Source organism: Dermacentor silvarum, chromosome 4 (genome assembly GCF_013339745.2).
Source record: "Dermacentor silvarum isolate Dsil-2018 chromosome 4, BIME_Dsil_1.4, whole genome shotgun sequence".
In the NCBI taxonomy this organism is placed as follows: domain Eukaryota; kingdom Metazoa; phylum Arthropoda; class Arachnida; order Ixodida; family Ixodidae; genus Dermacentor; species Dermacentor silvarum.
This window is the reverse complement of record NC_051157.2, coordinates 46,345,407-46,368,449: the sequence shown is the minus strand read 5'-3', so window position 1 is coordinate 46,368,449 and position 23,043 is coordinate 46,345,407. Positions and strand designations below refer to the sequence as shown.

Here is a 23,043-nt window from a genome sequence, read left to right as displayed (position 1 = left end):
CTATTCTGCAGTGATGTCATGCAATAAGTGTTTACTAGCGCCGCAACGCGTCTGCAGTTGAAACGAATGAATACTTAAGTAAGTCTTCATTTACAGAGACAACTGGCCTGTGTTCTATGGGGAAGCGCGGGGTCACTAGGGAGGTGTGACAGGCGTATCCGGACCTTTAATAGGGTCGCTGCCACGTTGGTTTCACAAGCAAAACTACCACAGGGAAATTGGCGTTCCCTTGGCGCGCTTGGGATTTGGGAAGCCAGCCAGCTTGGCGTGTTTGCCTGGAGCTGGCTAAGGCCCTCGCAGTCCCACAGGAGCTGTGCGATGTCTTGTCTGACAAAGTCATCGTTGCAATACGGGCCCGGGTTCGGGAGGTCAGCGTGGGAAGCGGCGGCCGTCTTCCCTTACGTCGTCGCTTCTCTCGGCCGCCGAGACATAGGAGCGCCACTTGCACAGCAGGTCCTCGGATTAGGCGGAAATTGAAAAAGCCGCTTGCTCGCAAAAGCGCTTGCCTACCGCCCGCACCTTTATTATCGCCTCGTTGGATGTTTGTATCCGCTATATTTCGTCGGTCATTTCATTGGAAACAGTTGACTGCAACCTTGGAAGAAGTCCCTCTTTTTGTTCGTTTTTATGTAGAAGGGAGGTTGGTTGTTACGGAGTGTCCTTTTTCTTTCTTTTTTTTTTTTGTTTGTGTGTGTGTGAGTGTGTGTGTGCGTGCGTGCGCGCGCGTCAAGTCAAGAGGCACATTACTGCGCAAGCTCACACTGCGAAAATAGTAGCGATGTGGCGTGTGAAGGCCCAGACGTGTCTACATTAATGTGCAAAGGTTTCCGTCCAGACCATATGGTCAGGGTGGAATGAAGCAGCGAGAAGATGGCATGTAATGCGAAGGGTATTACAGTAATCGGCAAGGGTAGTACAATAATCATTCCGGCAGCAGAGAGCCGATGTAATGCCAGCTTTCAATCGAATCTTCAGAGCACATATTTCTTCCGTACGGGTGAAACCACTAGGAGGTAGAACAATACGGCTGTAACAAACACTCCCGTCGTGAGCCGAAGGATATCTTTTATAATAGTGGAAGTGTATATGTCTTGGGGTGCTGTAGCAGAGAAAGCGGGTGAGCAACCATAACGGTGCGACAGACAACCATACGTCACGGCATGCGCGGTGACACTTGACCGACGGGTCCAGCGCATTCCAACATGGACAAGGCCACTCCTCCGCGTGGCCGTGAAAGTCTGTCGAAACAATCGAATGCATGGTCAACAAGGCGAAGTGCGCGAACAACCTCTGTTAAAGATGGCATTCTGGAATGAGTGGTATAAAATGTTTCTCTCTCTCTCTCTCTCTCGCAGCCGTGTCAGTGTCCGTGTCGGCCTGGACGCTGGTGTCCATCTCGCTGGAGCGGTTCTTCGCCATCGTTCGGCCGCTCGAGTCCCGTCGGTGGCAGACCCGGTCGCACGCCTACAAGGTCATCCTGCTAGTCTGGCTCTGCTCCATGGTCACCATGCTGCCCATCGCCGTCCTTTCGCAGTTGGTGCCCCTGCGCGGAGGTCAGTGTGTTTCCACATCGCGCCTACACTTCCTGCTCTAGATCATCTGGGCGTACAGAACGAAGCCACAACAGCCTACGGCTCGTCGGCTTAAACTGACAGTAGAGGAAATATCGGGGAAAAAATAAGAAGTACGCTAGCAGTTTACATTTGTGAAATAAAATGCGCGTCAGATGATCTGAAAGCAAAGGTTTGCTCCACCGGGAAACGACGAAAAAGATAAATAAGGGAGGAACAGCGCCGCTCTCTAAGTCGTCTTAAGTATTGAGAACTGCTTCTAGAGAGAGAGAAAATGATAAAAGAAAGGCAGGGAAGTTAAGCACGACGGAGCCCGGTTGGCTACCCTACGCTGGGGGAGGGGAAAAAGGAGAGGGAAAGATTGCGAGAAGAAGAGAAAGGCCACTGTGGATATCGTTGACGTGTAAACAGCTTTCTGCTCTATATCACTGACTGTGACTCAGTCCGGATCAGAGGAACCCCCTACTCACTTCGGAGTGAAAAAGATGTGGTCATTTCGTAAGTGAAGTGAAATTCACTGTGGAAACTTTCGCGGCATGCCCTCATTGGCAGAAAAATTAACAATCTCGTGAAATGATGGCTCCGTCATCCCTAAGGCGACATCAGCGATGCTCCAGTTCGCGCGGTAAACAACTCTTTAGCTCGATGTAGCGTATCAGCTCGTTATCGTATTATTTTGTTGCCAGAGCCTTACGTAGACAAAATGATAGGAGGAACAGTGTCAACGTCGTGTGAAATCGTTGTCAACTAGAGTGCACGAGGAAAGTTCTTGTGTTGCGGGATTCTGACCTTAAGGGGAAAAAAAGAAAAATATAGGAAAAAAGGAAGGAGCGGTCCTAACGATATTTATGAAGGTTAACTTCTGCAACCGCGCCTTGACGATAACAAATAAGAACACACTCGTTAAATGTAAAGAGCGTTCTGCACCCTGCGATTGAAAGAGAGCAACAAGATGCTGCCACTTACGAGCCCTACGGTGAAAGGTCATACTAATATTATATGGGCATAAAGCGTGGATGGTGCCAATGTTCCTAGTGGATTGGAGCAGCTGGCTAACAACAGTTCAGAGGTCACTGAAGTGACGTCCAAGGAAGCCTCGTTGGAAAGGTAAATGTGCCAGGCTAAATCAATCTAATGATGGTACTACCACCTTTAACTAAATAAGCGCTGGGGGAGTTCTTAAACCGCAGCACACTAGTTCGACCAGACTTAATGCTTACGTTTAGCATCTTTTTGCATAATATAGGCATTAAAATTCAACTGCATTTTATTACTTAGAACACTGGCCATGCTATCATTCATCATGGTTAGCACTGTGAAAACAGTTTTAGTGCGCAATAGTTTTGCAAGCTTGCCTTACTAAGCGATTGCAATACTAGTTGTGTAATGAAAATTTTTAACATCTCATCTGCTTGGGGCAAATAATTGACGAATGGAAAAAAAGATGAAGCCGATTATGTTAAATAAAATTACTTTGGATTCACCCCCCCCCCTCATATTCAACGGAATATAAATAGGCGATAAAGGACGCAAAAACACATAGTCTAGGATGTGCAAGAACGCTTGTGCACTAAAATTTATGTGCGCGTTAAAGAGCGCCAGGTGGTCAAAAAATAAATAGTCAAAGGCCTGCGCGGCACACGTAGCACAGTCACAGCGTAAGTTGTTTGAGCGGCGCAAGAGTAGCTACAATTTCGGCACCAAGCACAACAGGGTCTTCGCGGCAAAGCAACTTCGCCTCTATTTTGACGAGAAGGATCTGATCTGTCCGCCCGGCGTCGACGGCGAGCTGCGGCTTGTAATGCTCGCGGCGCAGCAGTCTTCTGAGCCGGATGATGCCTGGTTGTAGCCGCGCATATAGCTCTACGATTCGCTTCCAGAAGCGGTTCGTACCTTGCCAGGAAACGTCATAACGTGTACCGAAGAGGTACCCAGAATACGTGGCTCACATCTAACATCGGGATAGCGTTGATTGCGCGCCTCGTCTTAATCGCATCTCGTCGTTTGCGCCTGCGCGCGCGGCGGTTGCAGGCACTTTAACTAGATGGCGCCACCATACTGGCAGAGTCTCGGGTCGTCTGCGCCTGCGCGCCTACCTATATGGCGCGTTTAAAGGGAATGCTAAAGGCAATGCTAACGACAAATTTAGCAGATGAAACTACCCGGGCACTGCGCGCAGCATTTCTTGCGCATTTGCATAGATGATATGCGATGTATCGAAAGATGTGGGCAATTGGCAAAACAATTTTATAATGCGCACCAAAAAAAAAACAAAAAAAAAACAGTGGATATTTAACGGTAAACGCAAGCAAGAGAAATGCCTTAACATTCCGTCGCACCTCTTTGAGATCCCGGATCCACGATTCAAACCGCGTTCACCCCAAAGCCAAGTGTTATTCAGCAGCTAACTCGACACACGTCCTGCCTCTTCGAAGAGCTGTCCAAAGCATTTTAGTGTTCTCCGTGGAATCTTGAACCTAATATACGCGACGTTGTTTGACGCTCGCACGTAGTCTTACTTCAGCACTCAATACAGCCTTATCATCCTCCTTTTAGCAAGTCGTATATTTGAGATCGGAGAATTCATGGAGTGTAAAATCGTCGCATATGTACGCAAACTCCGGTTTCACTAACCGTCGTCCGTACCTGTATTCACCTGCGCGTCCAAGCCGACCGGGGCGAGACGAGTGCTCTTGGGAAAGGTGCTCTTTGTGTGCTACCACAACACAGTAGTGCTAGCACACAAAAGTAAATCTATTGCTCGTTGGCTACGCAACGTTATCTAGTCAACATAAGATGAGTAGCTTGAGTAGATGAGTTGATGAGTAGCAACATAAGATGAGTAGACGTACGTAAGTCGTCTGCGTCAAGAGAATAGTGCAAATAAGTAGACAAGATTTGAGACAACTGAGCCACATTGAATTATGGGGTTTTATGTGCCAAAACCACAATCTGATTATGAGGCACGCCGTAGTGGGGGACTCCGGATTAATTTGGACCGCCTGAGGTTCTTTAACGTGCACCTAAACCTATGTACACGGGTGTTTTCTGCATTTCGCGCCCATCGACAATTGAGCCATTATACAGTTATAAGGGAGATGGACTGAGCACAGTTCCTTGTGGAACACCTTCGCCAGCTTTACAATTGTTGTCGCTATATTCTTTTATCTATTCTTTGTTAGAAACTTTTACGCTATTTGCACTACATCTATGAATCAAAAACAGTATCCGGCGCCGTCTATACAGGCACCAACATCTCCGTGAACACAGAATAAGAAGAAGAAAAAAAAAGGAGTCGATCTTCGAAAGCACGATGGTAAGGAATTGAACAGGTTCGATTGATCGCCTAGGGACATCCACCAAAATGTTCTTCTATGCTGAGGCACAAATGGCACAAACCGTAGCGCATACAAGATAACATGCTCGTCTATCCTGCTCTGCAGCTGAAACAGAAAACTTTGATGAAATAAACCAGTCGAACACACGCTCTGCCCACACGCGCTGAAGCCCTGTCACGCGAACAGAACGTACAAATTGGGGAGCATTGCAAGAAAATAAAGTTCATTAGAACTTTACTAAGACAATATATGAAGTACGTATAATACAATAACTTTGCTGCCTAGTATCCACGGAGGACTAAATCAAAGCACCGTCGTTAGGTGACAACAGGCCTTGCGCTTTGGATATGATGGGCAAAAGGAAAGGAAGGCAGAAAGCCTATAGGGTATACTGTGTGAGTGAACTAGGGTATACTGTGTGAAAGCCGAAACACCTTAAACTTATTGTTCGCACCACTTTATTATTGCGATAGCAATTATATACACACTCCAATCGGATTTTTGCCGCCGGCGTTGTCGTCGCCGTGAGGTTCCGTATGACGTCCAAACGGCGATGGAATCGTCGCCACGCGCCGTGTGCTGTATGTGCGAGTGAAAGCTCGCCAGGGACGCGCGCTTTCACGAGGAGCGAGCGCACGGCGGGGAGCAAACGCGACTTCTTCCATTGCGCGAAAGGCCGTTGAGGGACGGTAGGGAGGGGAGCTAGGCGACGTTTAGCTGCGGCACCAAATGCGTATGGATATAAAAACGTTGTGAGGCGAGAAGGTGGTAAACACTTCCGACGCTGCTCGACGAGTGTCCCGTTCTGATCTCGTCGAAAACCTCTGAGCCGCCGCCAGAGGCACCGGCAACAGTCACCACCGGCGCGCGCGTTCGGTGCGAACGCGAGCAAAACGCCCACGGCGTCGACAACAGTTCTGCGCGTTGTTGGTGCTGCTACATGTACAAGTTTATACAGTTGGTAAAACAACTATCCTTACTCCGTATACAGCCCTCTACTAATTTGCTCTCGCAATTGATGCTTCGCCTTTTGGGTGAAATTGCATCATTTTTCGTCGTTCCACGTTTCTTTCATAATATGAATTATCGACCAGACGAGATGTCGTCCTGTTATTTATTTAATTTGAACATCATCGTGCAGAACGCCCAACACCGAGGCACCTGTTCGAGTTCGTGTAGGAATACAAAATTTACATATCGCCATGAAAAGGAAAACTTAATACGCTTACGATCGCTAGCTCCTTATTCCCGTGACCTTAGCGAAGTGATGGCGTCGCTTATGCCATAGGACTTCCTGCAACGTTCTGCGTCCTGCGTCCCTGCGTTGCGCGACACAAGCGGAACGGTAAGACACCAGAGCGCGTTTCGAAACTCCTACCGGTAGCATGCTGTAACACAACGCGGCGTCCTTTGTCTGAGGCTGGCCACTTGTGCGGTAATTGTGGTTTACGAAACCGTCATGTTCGTGGTGACGACAGTGTTGTGTAGCTCTGGGTTTCCAGGCCGGCGGGTGATTGAATGCCCCCGAAAGTGTAATTCGAGGTGACGCAACGCCGCAGGGTTGTACTGCCACCATCACCTGATCGGAGTTCCGCAATGCTTTTATCGCCGCCCAGGTCGCCACGACCTTCATCATTATGCGCTAAATTATCTCCAAGGCGACATGTTACCGCGAAGACTTGCCCTTTGAAACGATCGAGCAATGACGACTTCTGTTGAATCGTTGTCAACGGAAACTTCGATGGTCGTAGGATAGCCGCACTTTTTCCGGTTGCGTTTATCCGCACGTCTCAATGATCTTTGGATTGTTCCGGAGACATCGCGACGAGACGGCGGTATAGAAAACTCGTTAATATGACCCTCACGAGACGAGCGAGAAGTCTATGCCGCGCGTGCTTTTTAATGTAGAATAAGAAAAAGGACTAGAAAATTATCGCGCCAATTCGTGCGGGGACTTTTCAAGAATGCCAAGTCTTGGCAGGTGTGCCATTTAGTCAGTGGGATCGCCGTGGCATGATTAAACCTACACTGATCACGCAAGAAATTGTCGATGAGACCATCTCAGTACTAAAGGATCTGAGACAAAGGGAGAGAAAAACAAGGTCAAGGATGTTAACTCGGCATCTCAGAAGTTTCCCTACAAGTGTGAAAGGGGAAAGGAAAAAGAAAGGACCGGCGGTGACGACGGCTTAGCGACCTTACAGTAAAGATTGCGTATACATTGATGCGGTGATGAAGCAAGAGTGAGTTGACTGCTATAGGGGGAGAGATAAGAAAAAAATGACAGCAGATCCACGAGGTGAATGATGATGAGTGGGCGAAGCTCCGGAGGGAATCATCGGATCTCCCGCTTAAGGGGACGCTAGCACAAACGCGTTAGAAACGTGCAGTACTCTCTAGTAACGGAGGGAATCATCGGATCTCCCGCTTAAGGGGACGCTAGCACAAACGCGTTAGAAACGTGCAGTACTCTTAGTAAGGGGGAGCGGCCACAGCGTCTTACGCAGCCATTTACACATGCCGGAACGTGCACCGCGTTTGCCGACGCGCTATCACATGACTGCTGAGAGAGTATACCCCCCGTATTCATAAACGCTCCTCGACTTGAACTTGACTTGCCACCGCTTTGGGCAGCGCGTTCGAAACGCGTTGAAGGTAAGGTGGAGAGGCCACAGCGTCTTACACCAGCTTCTTACACGGGCCGTAACGCGCTAGCACAAACGCGTTAGAAACGCGCTAGAAACGCGGCCTTTCGTTAATGTTGGGTATTTATAGCCATCGTGGTGCGTTTGTCCATGTCCGCTTCGTGGCGTAGTGGGCTAACGCCGCGCGCTCGGAAGCGAGGGGTCCCTGGTTCGATTCCGCGCTACGGACACAACTTCGGAATTTTTTAGGGGCGAAGCTCCTTAAGGCGGCACCCGTTCGTCCCTCGTCGTAGTAGTAGTGTGTAACCAGTCTGAGAAAAAAAATTCCGAAGTTGTGTCCGTAGCGCGGAATCGAACCAGGGACCCCTCGCTTCCGAGCGCGCGGCGTTAGCCCACTACGCCACGAAGCGGACATGGACACAAGCACCACGATGGCTATAAATACCTAACATTAACGAAAGGCCGCGTTTCTAGCGCGTTTCTAACGCGTTTTTGCTAGCGCGTTACGGCCCGTGTAAGAAGCTGGTGTAAGACGCTGTGGCCTCTCCGCCTTACCTTCAACGCGTTTCGAACGCGCTGCCCAAGGCGGTGGCAAGTCAAGTTCAAGTCGAGGAGCGTTTATGAATACGGGGGGTATACTCTCTCAGCAGTCATGTGATTGCGTCGGCAAACGCGGTGCACGTTCCGGCATGTGTAAATGGCTGCGTAAGACGCTGTGGCCGCTCCCCCTTACTAGAGAGTACTTCACGTCTCTAACGCGTTTGTGCTAGCGTCCCCTTAAGCGGGAGATCCGATGATTCCCTCCGGAGCTTCGCCCACTCATCATCATTCACCCCGTGGATATGCTGTGATTTTTTTCTCATTTTTCTCAGACTGGTTACACACTACTACTACTACTACTACGACGGGGACGGAACGGGTGCCGCTATAAGGAGCTTCGCCCCTAAAAGGCGAATGGCAGGGAAGAAGAAGAAGAAAGTAAACTTTATTCTCAAGTCAATCAGATTAGAGTGCGGCGTCTTTTTAGTGGGTAAAGCACAGAACGCGTTTGGAAACTCCTACTGGTAGCATGCTGTAACACAACGCGGAGTGCTTTGTCTGAGGCTGGTCGCGTGCTAACTGTGGTGGCAACACTATATGGAATCCACTCGAGATACAGTGGAGTCCTGCCGCAGCCGTTCAGCGTTCAGCCATTTGCTTGAGCAATTGGAATTGCTACTTCTATCGCTACTTCTAATGAGACGTTAAGAAAAACACGGGGAAGGCGGGAGATGGAAATTCAAGACGATGAGCAAATTCAGAACAAGGTGAAAGCAGGAGCCAACGTTTCGACAAGTGCACTTGCCTTTTTCAAGGCGCTTCTGTTGAACTTCTGTGGAACGCAGATACGACGACGGGTTGCGCGCGCGTTTTATTCCCGTATAGAGTTTCTTACAAAGGTTACTTGTGAGAACTCTGGTGCAAGTCTCTACAGGAGCTCTAACCATGGCGTTTCGATCAACCAGCATGGAAATATTGCTTAGTGCATGAATTAGCCTACAAACAACGTCTTTGTGGCTTAAGACGATTTATTACTTCGCAAATTGATAATATTCGACAAAATATTGCGTTATAAAAGCAACGATCGGCAGAGTTCCTAGGCACGTGGGCAGAGTTTCATTGTCTTCTGCATTTAGAGAAGTAAGATTGCTTCCATAGTTACTCCAATAAAGGCAAATAAATGTAGTAAATAAAGTAGCCACGAGAACACCTGACGCCACGAGCATGAAGATAAGACAAAAATTCATGTGCTGACCATCCTTTCCATGATAGCTGAACAGTCGCAGTGCCAGCTAGAGCTTAGTATAGTAATTTTATTAGGGAACTCTATATGAACTCCTGATCTCGAAAGCAGCAATTGAAGTGGAAGGTAAGGCACCAAGGCAACGAGTAGGTAAGCTCTCCCAAGTAACAAAAGACCTAATAAAGAAACGACAAAACATGAAAGTGTCAAACTCAAGAGATCAGACAGAGTTCGCTTAACTATCAAAACTGATCAACATGAAAATAGTGAGGGATATTCGAAATTATAATGTGGGAAAGATTGAGGAAGCTGTAAAATATGGACGCAGCATAAAATCAGTGAGAAGAAAATTTCGCATAGGACAAGGCAAGATCTATGCACTGAAAAATAAGCAGGGTAATATCAATCAGCAATTTCCATGACATAGTAAAAGCAGCGGAAGAATTTTATGCTGACCTATACAGTACCCAGAGCAGCCAAGCTACTTTCATTCCAAGTAGTGGTGAACAGGGTACAGAGGCTCCTTCTGTAACTAGCGATGAAGTTAGAAGGGCCTCGCAAGACATGACTCGGGGAAAAGCTGCTGGAGAAGATGGAATAAAATAAGAGTCGATTTAATAAAACATGGAGGTGATATCATGCTTGAAAAACTTGCGGCCCTTTATACACAATGCCTCATGACTTCAAGTGTATACCAGAGAACTGTAAGAATGCTAACAATATATTAATCCATAAGAAGGGAGAAGTTAGAGAACTTAAAAATTATAGGCCCAATAATTTGCTTTCAGTACTATATAAAATATTCACCAAGATAATTTCCAATAGAATCAGGGAAACACTTGACTTCAGTCAACCAAGAGAACTGGCTGGCTTTAGGAAGGGATATTCTATGATGGATCAGATCCATGTCATCAATCAGGTAACCGAGAAATCTGCGGAGTACAATAAACCTCTGTATATAACTTTCATAGATTATGGAAATTTCATTTTCAAAATCTCCATAATTTCCATAATTTCATTTCATTCAGTAGAGATAACAGCAGTCATAGTGACGTTGCGTAATCAAGGAGTACAGGAGGCATACGTTAATATCTTCGGAAATATATACAAAGAATCCACAGCTACATTGGCTCTCCACAAGAATACTAGAAAGTTACCTATCAAGAAAGGCGTCAGGCAAGGAGACACAACCTCTCCAATGCTAGTCACTGCATGCTTAGAAGTATTAAAGCTCTTAGACTGGGAAGGCTTAGGAGTGAGGATCAACAGCGAATATCTCAGTAACCTTCGCTTTGCAGCTGACATTGTCCTATTCAGGAACAATGGGGGTGAATTACAACAAATGATTGAGGACCTTAACCGAGAAAGTGTAAGAGTGCATTTGAAGATTAATATGCAGAAGACAAAGATAATGTTCAATAGAGAATTCAGGATCGCCAGTCAGCCTCTAGAGTGTGTAACGGAGTACGTTTATCTAGGTCAATTACTCACTGGGGACCCTGATTATAAGAATGAAATTTACAGAAGAATAAAATTGGGTTGGAGTGCATACGGCAGGCATCGTTAAATCCTGACTGGGAGCTTACCACTGTCGTTGAAAAGGAAAGTGCACAATCATTTCATTCTACCGGTGCTAACATATGGGGTGGTAACTTGGAGGTTAACAAAGAAGCTCGAGAACAAGTTTAGTACCGCGCAAAGAGCGATGGAACGAAACATGTTAGGCCTAACGTTAAGAAGAAGAAAGAGACAGAAGAAAGGGGAAAGGCAGGGAGGTTAACCAGATGGGAAGATCCGGTTTGCTACCCTACGCTGGGGAGAGAGGGGAGGGGGAGGTAAAGTGACAGCAAAGTGTAGATAAAGAAAGTAAGAAGCACAAACACAATCAGAATCGGTCACAGGTGGCGCAGCACAGTAGCACTTGCAGCACTATAAACATCTGCCCAGGCTACAGCCGCTTGTCCAAGTCTGTTGCCCTTAAAAACTGCAACAGCGCCCTCGTCGCCCTCCGCTGCGATGGCTTGTGATGACGGCATTCTAAAATAAGTTCCTCTCTTAGAGGTCTTTGGTAAAAACGCGCTATCGCGTGTACGAGCGATCGTCTCTGTAAATTGTAGCGAGGACAGTCACAGAGAAGGTGCTGAAGAGTCTCCTCGCTACCACCGTCATCACACGAGGTGTTGTCGGCCCATCCCATCCGGAATGCAAAAGACTTAGTAAAGGCCACTCCTAGCCATATTCGAAAAAGAAGGGTAGCTTCTCGACGGCAGAGTCCAGCTGGGATGCAAAGGCGTAGAGAGGAGTCGCAGGGCTGATAGCAAAGACTGCAGCGCTGCCTTCGAGTCACTGAATATTGACCTTATTCGAGGTTGTTCTTGGCTGACGAGACGAAGTGCAGCGCGAAGACCTGCAAGTTCCGCAGCCGTCGATGTCGTTGGGTGACACGTCTTGAAACTCATGGTGGTGGCTTTCGCTGGGAAAACCACGGCTCCAGAGGAACACTGGAGAGTTGCCGATCCGTCAGTATAAATATGCACGTGGTCGGCGTAGCTTTCTTGCAAAAGGAGCAGAGTGAGTTGTTTAAGAGTAGGTGATGACAGCTCAGATTTAGTTCTGATTCCTGGTACGGTGAGGTGCACTGCAGGTCTATCCAAACACCATGGAGGAATCGATGGCTTAGTTGCGGGGGAGAATCCTGATGGAAGGCGAGTGTAATAATCCGAAATCGTAGTGCAAAATGATGCCTGCCGCCTTTCTGATGGTAGTATTGCCAGATGATGGGAACGGGCCCGGGCAAAGTGCTTAATGTGCACTCTCAACACTTCCACCGCAATGTGCGTTTGTATGAGTTGGTCCCGGGCGATTGCAATAGTCGCCACTGTCGATGTGCATTTCAGCAAACCAAGACAAGCCCTTAGAGCCCGAGCTTGAATAGCCTCTCGAGCACGAAGGTTTGTCTGACAAGTTCTTATGCCAAGAAATTTGTGAGTCTTGTTATAAGAAATTATCTGGCCATTTATAGAGATGGCGTAGGGTGTCATTGGTTTGCGGGTGAATGCCATCAGTGCACATTTGTCTGACGAGATTTCAGGACCTTCGTTGCGGAGGTATATAGCTATCAGTGTAGCAGCTTTTTGAAGTCTTGCACGTATCTGAGGGCGGTGTTACTTCTGAAGTTTATATACATATGTCGTCTGCGTACATTGATATCTTGATCGCTGCTGGCAGATTATCAACGAGACCAATGAGTGTGAGGTTGAATAGGGTGGGGCTTAGTACTCCGCCTTGAGGGGCGCCTCCGTAGGTGTAGTGCCGTACGGTTTGACCATCACCGGTACAGACAAAGAAACGATCTCATGAAAATGTAATGAGAAATCCATTGAAAAACTCGACCACCTAAGCCAACCATCTCAAGAGCTTCGAGGATAGCCTCGTGAGATACGTTATCATATGCCCCAACGTTAAGAGACAGGGAGAGAGCGGTGTGGATCAGAGAGCAAATGGAGATAGCCGATATTGTAATTGACATAAAGAGAAAAAATAGGAGCTGGGCAGGCCATGTAATGCGTAGGTTAGGTAACCGGTGGACCATAAGAGTTGCAGAATGGATACCAAGAGAAGGGAACGCGCAGTCGAGGACGGCAGAAAACTAGGTGGGGTGATGAAGTTAGGAAATTTGCAGTTGCAAGTTGGAATCAGCTAGCGCAAGACAGGGGTAATTGGAGATCACCGGGAGAGGCCTTCGACCTGCAGTGGACATAAATATAGGCTGATGATGATGATGATTATTATTATTATTATTATTATTATTATGATATGAACTTCTACCTGTTCCCTCCGTGTCTGGCGCAGCGCCAACAACGGAAGTTGCGACAAACACGTGACCAGAACTTTGACGGCTTTCGGTCGCACTCCCAGGACGAATGTGTCCGCCGTAACGAACATGGAGCAAAAAAAAAAAAAGATACAAAGAGGAAGCGTCACGTGACAGTCTTGAAGCCTTAATTGTCACAAAAAATATAAAGGAGATGCAGGCACTTGTCCCGTGATTGGCAAGCGGATGCTTCTGGACCCCTCGCTTTGGCTGCGTGTGCTGCGGTGATTTAATTTCGCCTCTTCTAGGGTGCGAAAGGCGGCCGAAGGAAAATTAGCAAGCAAATATGCACCGCAGTTCAATGTGTGTTGCAGCTGATATGAAGAACCTTAAGGCGTACGTGCAAAAGTTGGACCACGCTCGTGCGTTCTGCATGGGCTTCGATGCGAGAGCGCTGGCGGCTCCACTAACGGCGGCGGTAAGCGGAAGTTACGCCTTGGAAATGCTGTGGTCATGCGCCAGGCGCCCTAGCATTCCTCCATGCTTCTAGGTAGCACGCTCGAAGCGAAGTGCAACGCACGCGGCAGCATAAAAATTGACGGACGCTTAAGTTTCGTCTTTAAGAACGGAAGCCGATAGCGTGCAAAGATCCCTGACTGCTTCTCACGCTTCCCGGCAAATGCAACTTATGAACCGTAATGTTTACCAGGAACGCTGGCGGCGAACGCTACGCACGAAGGCGAGCTTTCTAGCATAAACGCGGCCTCTTGCTTGTTTCGTAGAGTATATAGATATGCTGAACCCCAGTTCTACGGTGCCAGCGGGACAAAACTGGTCGCGGTTGGGTGGTCGCGTTTAGTGAAGTTTTCTTTGTGGCGTCCGGAATTCCGAAGCAATAGAAATATCAGAATGACCACTGCGGATAACAAATAAAAGTGTCTACAGCTATACGGCGTGTCACTACGTTGCTTGAATGCTAATCGCATTAACGGGGACAGTCATCTGCAGATGTGTTCCACCGGATTTTTCTCGTTTCATCAGTAACCTTGTTTTCACCCGGCTCATTTGCTTAGCGAAATTACGACACGCTGGGAGTCCTAAGCGTCTCACTTTCATCTCTTCGTATTTGTTCGCAGACGGGGCTTTCGGGACGTCCAGAGAATTGTAAATGTCTGCCTATCATTGCAAAACGCGTGACCCCATTAAACATGCACCAAGTTTTATGTCTCGATGATATTCGCTGATACATTAGCCTCGCTAAATCGATTCCTTTTCCCCGCGCGCGCTTTGAGGCGGACTGACAGGAGGGGGTACGCATAGGTACAGAAACGTCGCTCGTTAATAAAATTTGACTGATTGAATACTTTTTTTTAGAAATACGCTTGGAAGACGAAGCGCCTCAGGGGTAGCGAGGTGATCAAAAAATGCAAGCTAAGGAATTTCTCCGTCCCGAAAGTTCAAATTTATCTTTTTTTTTTCACTCTTGTTTTGCCTTGTCAAATTCCTTTAGCGGTGAGGTGATCTCAATATCGGAGACATTCCCTACAGGACAGCGTAAGCGCTTCCTCATTATTCAAGGCCAGGCCACGCTGCGTCAAAAAGTCGTTCCTATCTTTATTAAAAATGGAAGTGTGGAGGGGGCGCTATTCGCCGTTCATTTTGTCAGTCCTTCAAGACGTTCAAGCTTTCCTTCTTCCTTCCTTTCATTTTTTTTTCTTGTTTGTGCGCCACAATACATAACTGACAAGAAAGGAAAATGCACGGCAACTGCTTCTGGCAAATGAAGTTTATAGCGATCATATACCTGCATGAGCGTGATAATTCCATGTATGCAAATAAACTGCACTCGGAAGTAGCGCTTCTCCTTTTTTTTTCCCCCTTCGACTTTGTTCTGTTCTCGGCAGTTGCATTCTGTCGGCAGATAAAAGGAAACTAACGTCAATGTAATATGCTAACTGGGCCAGCAGGATTGGACTCACAGTATTATTACCTCGCTGGTAGTAAAGCTGCGTTTACGTGCAGTGACGAAACGGTATGCGTCGTAAACCGCTTTGGAAGGGAAAAGAAAAGGCTGCATGCTTCGCCTAGTCTTTCTAAACAAGCGCATGCGTTGTGTGCACTGGCTGAGCATGTACAGGTAAACTCGTACACTGCAGCTCTCAAATTTTGTGCAGCAATACGGACACTCCGATGTGTGATGACTGTTTTCTTCAATTCCGGGGGACGAAGTCAATGCATATTTTTTCACTATGCACGCGCCATGCATATCGAAACCAGGTGAAATAGTTAGTACAGAGAGAAATCATAGGAAAATCATGGAGAATTTTCACAAATGAAAGATGCTCCTCTGTGTTGAATTTTACCCGTCGGACAGCTCCTTACATGATAGGGCCTTGTTACATACCAATGCACAGTGTGGTCTATTATGAAATGGTGTGGCCTTATTTTTCGTTCGGACCCTTTAAAGGGATACGGACACAAAAGTTGGCGGGTAGTTTTTTGCGTCGGAACAAAAGTTGAACTGTTGCAAAATGACGAATTACAACAAGCTGCTTTGAAAAAAAAAAAAGAATGAGAAACAGCTTTTTTTGTTTGCGATTTTCTGTTGCACCTTGTCTCCAAGCGGCCGCTGGCAGAAGCTGAAATTTGACGTCATAACACCCACGCGCGCGAACGCCGGCCAAGGTCGGCCACAGCCGTCGCAGTCTTTCCGGGGGTGTCGGTCCCTTGCAGCGTTTGTTTAACCACTTTGGGCGATCTTCGCACGTGGTCCGTCTATCCCCGTCGGCGTTCCCCGCAGGTGGTGCGTCTGACATGAGCCTTCACGCGGTCGTCGCTCGGTATTGACGCGTTCGTAGCGGCGGAAGGAAATGCCCAGACATTGCTATTATAACAGCATCGTCTGTCGTGACACGCCGTCGCACACGTTTCCCAGAGACGAGAAGGTGCGTAAACTTTGGATAACTGCCTGTCAGCTATCACGCCCAGCTTGGAGACCTCTAAAAAATGACTTCATTTGCGCGGACCACATCGTCCACGATGATTATGTGACCGTGCTAACCCTGGCTGTGCTGGAAAGCCTCGGCATGCCGCTCAAAAGGCAACGCCTAAAGCTTGACGCTGTTCCATCGGTCTTCTCACGAAAACGCAAGGCAGAAATGATCAGCGGCGCGTTTGAAAAGAGGAGGCGAAAAGATGTCGGTACTATTTTCGTTCACTTGCAGCCTTCTGCAGTGTGAGGGTGATGCTGGGGCGAGATGCCCGAGGCTGGGCATGAAGGCAGTAATGCCTTTAAAAATGTTGCCAAAGCATAGTACAAACAATACAAGGCTAGCGCGCGCGAGCGCGACAGACGAGATCAGTCCTACATGGCAGCGGGGCAGACACACACACACACACAGCCCTGCGTTTCCACAGGCTAAAAGCAGGAAAAACTGGGGAGAACACCGGACAGGTGCTGCCATCTGTCGGGCGGCTGGCGAAGTGGACGTGAGAGTCTCGGAGGTACTGATACCTCACAGCAGTTGCTCACGCCTACGGCATAAACTACTATTCAGTCATCCACGCAGTGCTGAAGTACCCCGCAGCTGCCTCGCCTGCGTGCGCTCTTGAAAACGCAAGTTTACAGAGCAAAGGACAAATAATTCTTGCACAAGTGTCTGGTGCAGAGCGAAATCTTCGCCCTACGGTTCGCGAAAACCTGACCGGCACTTCCACGGCCGCCTGCTCTTCTTCGTCGCTTGTCGCGGAAGGTCGTAACCGTAAGCGGTAATATTGCTTGCCAAGTTGGAATGGTCCTCGTCTTCAGACGTGTAGTCATCGCTGGTAGAGGCACCAGAACTCGAATCCATGCTCGCGATGGCGGCGTCGGCGCGCTTCGAATGACCGTGGCCGGCCGGCTGACTATCCGACGAGGGTGTCGTGACGTCACGCCTTCCAACTCCCGTGGGTCGGGCGGCGAGGCGCACGCTCACAAAAACGCCAAAAATAAAGCCATCACCTCAAAAATGAACTAAATGACTACTTCTTTTCGGTGTAATCACACACTGAGGATTCATTTTCAGCATTTTCGCAAAATTTTCAGATTTTACGCCCGTATCTCTTTAATGCCCTTCGTTTTCCATTGAAATGCAGAAAGTACTAAATGATGATTTCTCGGACGTTTCAACGTTTCCTCAAGTAGTAAGGTGCTATCAATAGCGATTATGTTTACCCTCTCATATGCCACCCGCCATAGAAACGTTCGAGCAGTTCTGGTGACTTGGTTAGTAACAATAGGTGCGAGTAGGAAGGTGAGGCATAGAGAAACTTTCTCTGTGCATGAGGGAATCCCGACGGGTCCGAGTGCGCGCTAGTGTCTGTAAATTCATGACCTGCGACAAAATTGGTTCACGTATGCATATGCGCATAATGCTGTGTAGGACAAGCAATTATATGGACACTCGAAGCGAATTTCCCCCGTCGTCTTCGCTGTCGGCTTCGCCGTGGGGCTCCACATATATTTAGGTATATGTATGCTCTACGCTTATCTATGCCGTAAATGCCGGTTATAATGTCACACTATACAATGACTAAACTTGCTCATACCGGATCGTACTGGCTTGAGTAAATTATTCCTCAGGATTTTGAGAATGGCCGCCCGCAAACAAATTTCACGAGGCATAACATTCGCAGTGCATGCCTTTTATCCTAAATATTCGTAGGCTGTTATTGAAAGTGAAAAACTATGTTAGCGCTCAAACCTGAAAATGATGTAATTTTACCGGCGCGGCTCTTTACGGGCAGCGTGGTGGCGCCCGTGCGATATCTTTGCAGGCCCTACACGGCGTGTTAAAGCTTCTATTGCCAGAAATTTTGGCGCACCCACGTATGTCGCGTCTGCGTTAGTCTGACCCGCGTATACTTAGAACGCCGTCCGAGAAATTGAAGCGCAGTGCCCTTCGCGAAACTGCCAATTTTATTGCGATAGCAATTATATGGACACTCAAAAGCAGATTTCTGCCGTCGCCGTCGCCGTCGCCGTGAGGTTCCGTATGACGTCATTTGGAGAAGAAATCGTCGCCGCGCGCCAAACGCTGTATGTGCGAGTGAAAGGGCGCGAGGGGCGCGTCTTTCACGGGGAGTGAACGCACGGCGGAGAACAAACGCGCGTTCTGCGCCGTACTTAGTTCTTCAACACAGTCCCATTCATGTGCCACTGTCAGTCATAGCAGTGATATTATTGCGATAGCAATTATATGGACACTCAAAAGCAGATTTCTGCCGTCGGCGTCGCCGTCGCCGTGAGGTTCCGTATGACGTCAATGGAGATGAAATCGTCGCCGCGCGCCGCCGAACGCTGTATGTGCGAGTGAAAGAGCACTAGGGACGCGCGCTTTCACGGGGAGTGAACGCACGGCGGAGAAGAAACGCGCGTTCTGCGCTGTGCTCCCTTAAGGGCTGCAGAAGTAGGCGTCTCTTTTCTCCTTTACAATCACCATATATGTAGAGCAAACGTGCCTTCTTCCGACGCGCGAGAGGCCGTGGGGGAGGGGGGGGGGGAGGGAAGGGAGGCGACGTTTAGCTGCGGCACGAAGTGCCTATTTATATCAGAGGCTCCGGCAACAGTCACCAACGCCGCACGCATTTTGAGCGAACGCGGGCAAAACGCCGATGGCGTCGAATACAGTTCTGCGTGTTGCTGATGCTGCTGCATGTCCAAGTTTATACGGCTGATAAAGCTAATATCATTACTCCGTATAGCTCTCTACAAGTTTGCTATCGCAATTGATGCTTCGCCTTTCAGGTGAAACTGCGACAATCTTTTTTTTCTTTCCGCTACTGCCATTACCCATTACCATTACCCGAAGGAACAGTGGGCGAAAATAAATAAAACGACACGTTGGTTGGCCACCATAACCGAGTTAATCGTTTTTTGTACCCTAACAACCGCAGCCGTGCTTGGGTTTTCCAGCAGTACTCGGAACTATTAGACCTGCATTGTGCGGTGCGAAAACCCGGCACCTTATCATGACCAGCGCACGTCGTGAGCTCGAAGTCTCGCCCATCGTCAAGGAAATGGTGTAACGCATTTTCGGGCCAGCGATGCGACGCGGCTGACGTTGCCCGCGGTCGAAATGCCCTTGGAGATGACGCGGCGTCTTGTGACACGGAAACGTCGCAAATATTCTCTCATCTGCGCCGTATTCGTTATCTCTCAGTGCAGGCAGGCAGGCAGGCAGGCAGGCCAGAGGGGGGCTGTTTTGGTCAGATTGTGCCCGGTGAATGCTCCTGCGCTATGGAACGATGACATCAATCCGGGACTGTTGCTTCATCTTTTGAGTCTGATACGCGCAGTAGACGCACCAACGATTATTGGAGCTTGCCTTCATGTCGCGTCTAGCCGGGATCGTGTATCAACAAATAGTTTGGCATGAAATTGGCAGTCACCGTGGTTCTTATTATATAATATTACAATAAAAATAATATAGAAAACGCGAAGCACGGGACAAGCTCAGTGACCTAATCTCGGCGGTGGAAATATGTCCTGGACAGAACGACAACTGTATCCGTTTCTGCGTAGCCGCTAAAGACGCTTGTATGTATCGCCTTGGTCTATCACTAAGAACTCCGTACAAATAAAATCACTTACGAAACCGGCTTCTTTACACTTTCTTTCACGTCTCTCTGTCATCACTGACTTCTGTTGTGACTTCTGTTGTGACTTCTGTTGTGACTTCTGTTGTGACTTCTGTTGTGACTTCTGTTGTGACTTCTGTTGTGCCACTGTTTTTATTCCCGCCGTTACTTTTCCGACGTCCGCTGATTGATCGTCGTGTTAAGACTCGCTTGCTTGGTACTTGTCTCATGGGTATTCTTCGTTATATAAGCGCGTTTTTTCGTTTTTTGTTTTTTTTTGTTACCATATGTCGAAAGTATCAGCAAGCCGCCGTGGTTGCTTAGTGGCTTTGGCCTTGCGCTGCTAAGCACGAGGTCGCGGGATCAAATTCCGGCCACGGCAGCCACATTTTGATGGGGCCGAAATGAAAAAACAATATCCAGTGTACCGTGCATTGGGTACACGTTAAGGAACCCCAAGTCATCAAAATTAACCCGCAGTCCCTCACTACAGTCTGCCTCATCAGATCGTGGTTTTCGCACGTAAAACCCCAGAATTTCCTTTTATTTTAATTTCGCCAATATCAGTGGATACTAACTCATCAATATTTTTGCTGGCTTCGTACTCACTCACATTCATTTGCACTCACGCTTGTCGGCACTCACTCACATTCCTACTCACGCCAACTCATACCCACCAACACTCACTCGCATTCACGCCGTCGCTTTCATTCACACTTACCGGCACTCATTCATGCATACTCACGCCCACTCATGATCGCTGACACTCACTTACGTCACTCTCAGGTCCAATCAAACTCACCGTCACTGACGTTCGTTCATGCTCACGTTAACCACCACTAAAGCCTGTTCATACTAACGTCCACCTAAACTCACCGGCACTCACTCTCTTTTATGCTCACGTTCACACCACTCCGTGGTCCACACTCACACAGTATGTCACTCAATAAAGCTCTATCTCATGCCTGTGAAACAAGTGTGGAGCGAGTCAATGCACTTGTGGTTGGGAGTGTGCTGACCTATGGCTCATGACAACATGACTATGTCTCATAGTCATGTTATGAACAGTGGTCTCATCACCACTGTACGCAGTTGCAGCGCTTACTTCTTTCTCCGTGTTTAGATAGTGTTCAGTGGAAGCGCTTTGGGAAATACTGCTGGTGGGAGACATTTAGGGTCCACTCGGCGAACCTCCTTTCCACACGAACAGAAACCGGCGAAAGATAGATATAGATCGATATAGACAGCCAGATATAGATCGATGACTAAAGGCTGCCCACGTATATAGGAGTGGTGACAGGTGCAACCTTTCCATAAGGGGACTGTCACGCGACCTATATTTGCTTCACGCATTAGATGTTTTCTGTCACCTGTCACCCCAGTCCTCTAGCGTCTCTTACTTACCTATTTCTGTTGTATATCGATTGCCTCGGGGCCGTTTATATATGTCGATGTTTTTTTTTGTGTTTGGTCTGTGGTTAGCTCAGCTGTTTAGGGCTGAATGTCACTACATATCATCAATGATCGCTCATTCGTTTCACTGGTTTGAATGCAGTGCTGGCAAATATCACATGTTCAACTTTGCCTGTAGCATTTTGTTCTCCAACACGTTCTTCCGCACGCGCTGGAATCTGCCTCGAGTTTTTTTCCTTAAGCGCCGTAGCGATTATTTCAAATTTTTGAGCACCCGGACTCCCTCCACTATTTGTAAAGTGCCGCACAACAAAAACTAGCTAACGTATCAAAGTTCGCCTTCACATGGAACGCTCGTGTCACTGCGGGAAAGGCTGACTGCTACCCTGTGTCCATGTACCTCTAAAATCCGGTGGTTATCTACATAAAAAAAGCTCAATGTCCACGTCTCTTCCAATTAAGTTCCATAGCTTCTGGCCGAAGTTCCTCTGCCTTTTTACTTACTCCGAAAAAAAAATTTCCTCGCGCTTCGTAAGCAACGACGGTCTAATCAAAAGGGTGCAAGTTAAATCTGTCGTATTTTGTTCACCTAGCAATATTTCTCATAGTACGCTCCGAGAGGAACAGGCTACTCAACAGGCACCTTAAGTTTTGCAACGTTTCAAGTATTTCTTCTAATAAAGGACCTGTAGGCTTTATGATGGAAAGATTACAGAGATCACAAGAAACGTAACTATAGTCAAATTCTTTTTCCGGATATGTGTATACTCGTACGTGACAGGTTATCCGAATCGGTACAACTTCTTTCACAGTGAACTTACACTTGACGCTAACGTGCAAGCTGCAAATGCAAGGCAAACTTCTTCCACCCCCTCTTCTCTTTTCTTTGTGCAGACGTCGTTGTGTTAAACGTTGGGCATTTCGGTTCTGCACTTTCCAGAATTTCTCACGTGCTACGATGCACTCCTCTCAAGGACAACTGATAACACAGCAAGAAGATTGAATTCCTTGTCTGATTGTAAATGCTAGGAACAAATGTTTTCATTAGGCAAAGCCACTCTCTCTATATACATATTTTACGTTCGAAAGCAGAGCCGTAGCTGCTGCACGTTTTCATTTGAATATTGTGCAATGAAAGCTTTCGTTAGGCAACCACATGACCGCGATATTGTATAGCGCCAGCACAGCTTCCAATTAAGCGCTTAGTTTTCGTGAATTCGTCATCTTAATAACCTCGACAGATGCGACGTGGGAGCTTTCGCATTTTCTGGTGAGCTCCGATGCTCGTTGGCTCCCGCAATAAGAATACAGCGATTGCTTCGAACGTTTCATACGTCTTCGTTTCAAAAATCTTCGAAATCTTGTTAAAGGTTGTACACTTTATCAGCATGTGCTCAGGCACACTTAAATATGCGGTTTGAGGGCCGTAACGAAAGGGATGAAAGCACTGACTTCAAAGTGTCAAGATTATGAAATTATGTCAGTTGCATTTTTAAAGCAATAACCGTTACGGGCTTTTACCTCTGTTGTGTTGGTGCCGTCCTGTCAATGGTGCCGCACAGACGTGGCAAAAAATATCGGACGCAGAAAAAGCCCGAAAGTTGTTAGCGCTAGCACCAAGGTCCCTTGAAATACGAACCTAGCGCCCTACGTCACGCAAGTGATTGCTTCTATTTTCCTTATTGCATGAGGATATAGGGTGTTCCGCGTAACTTGAGCTAAACGTTAAAAATATGCAAATGCCACGTAGCTGGACACAACCAAGATAATGTTGTTTGCCGTCGCTTGAAGATACTCAGATTATTATTTTTGCATTCCACCTAATTACATAATTAGTCGTAATTAATTAATCAACTTCTCA

General features: G+C 47.6%; 1 protein-coding gene across 10 annotated transcripts in view; it reads left to right on the top strand.

The window, feature by feature from the left end:
* LOC119449951 (cholecystokinin receptor type A) overlaps positions 1-23,043 on the top strand; it is a 208,860-nt gene that overhangs the window by 142,857 nt on the left and 42,960 nt on the right. For all 10 annotated transcript variants that reach the window (XM_049665544.1, XM_049665543.1, XM_049665539.1 and 7 more), the window contains exon 2: positions 1,356-1,553. In XM_049665544.1, coding sequence (XP_049521501.1) covers positions 1,356-1,553 — 198 coding nt within the window. The remainder of the gene's footprint in view (positions 1-1,355; positions 1,554-23,043) is intronic.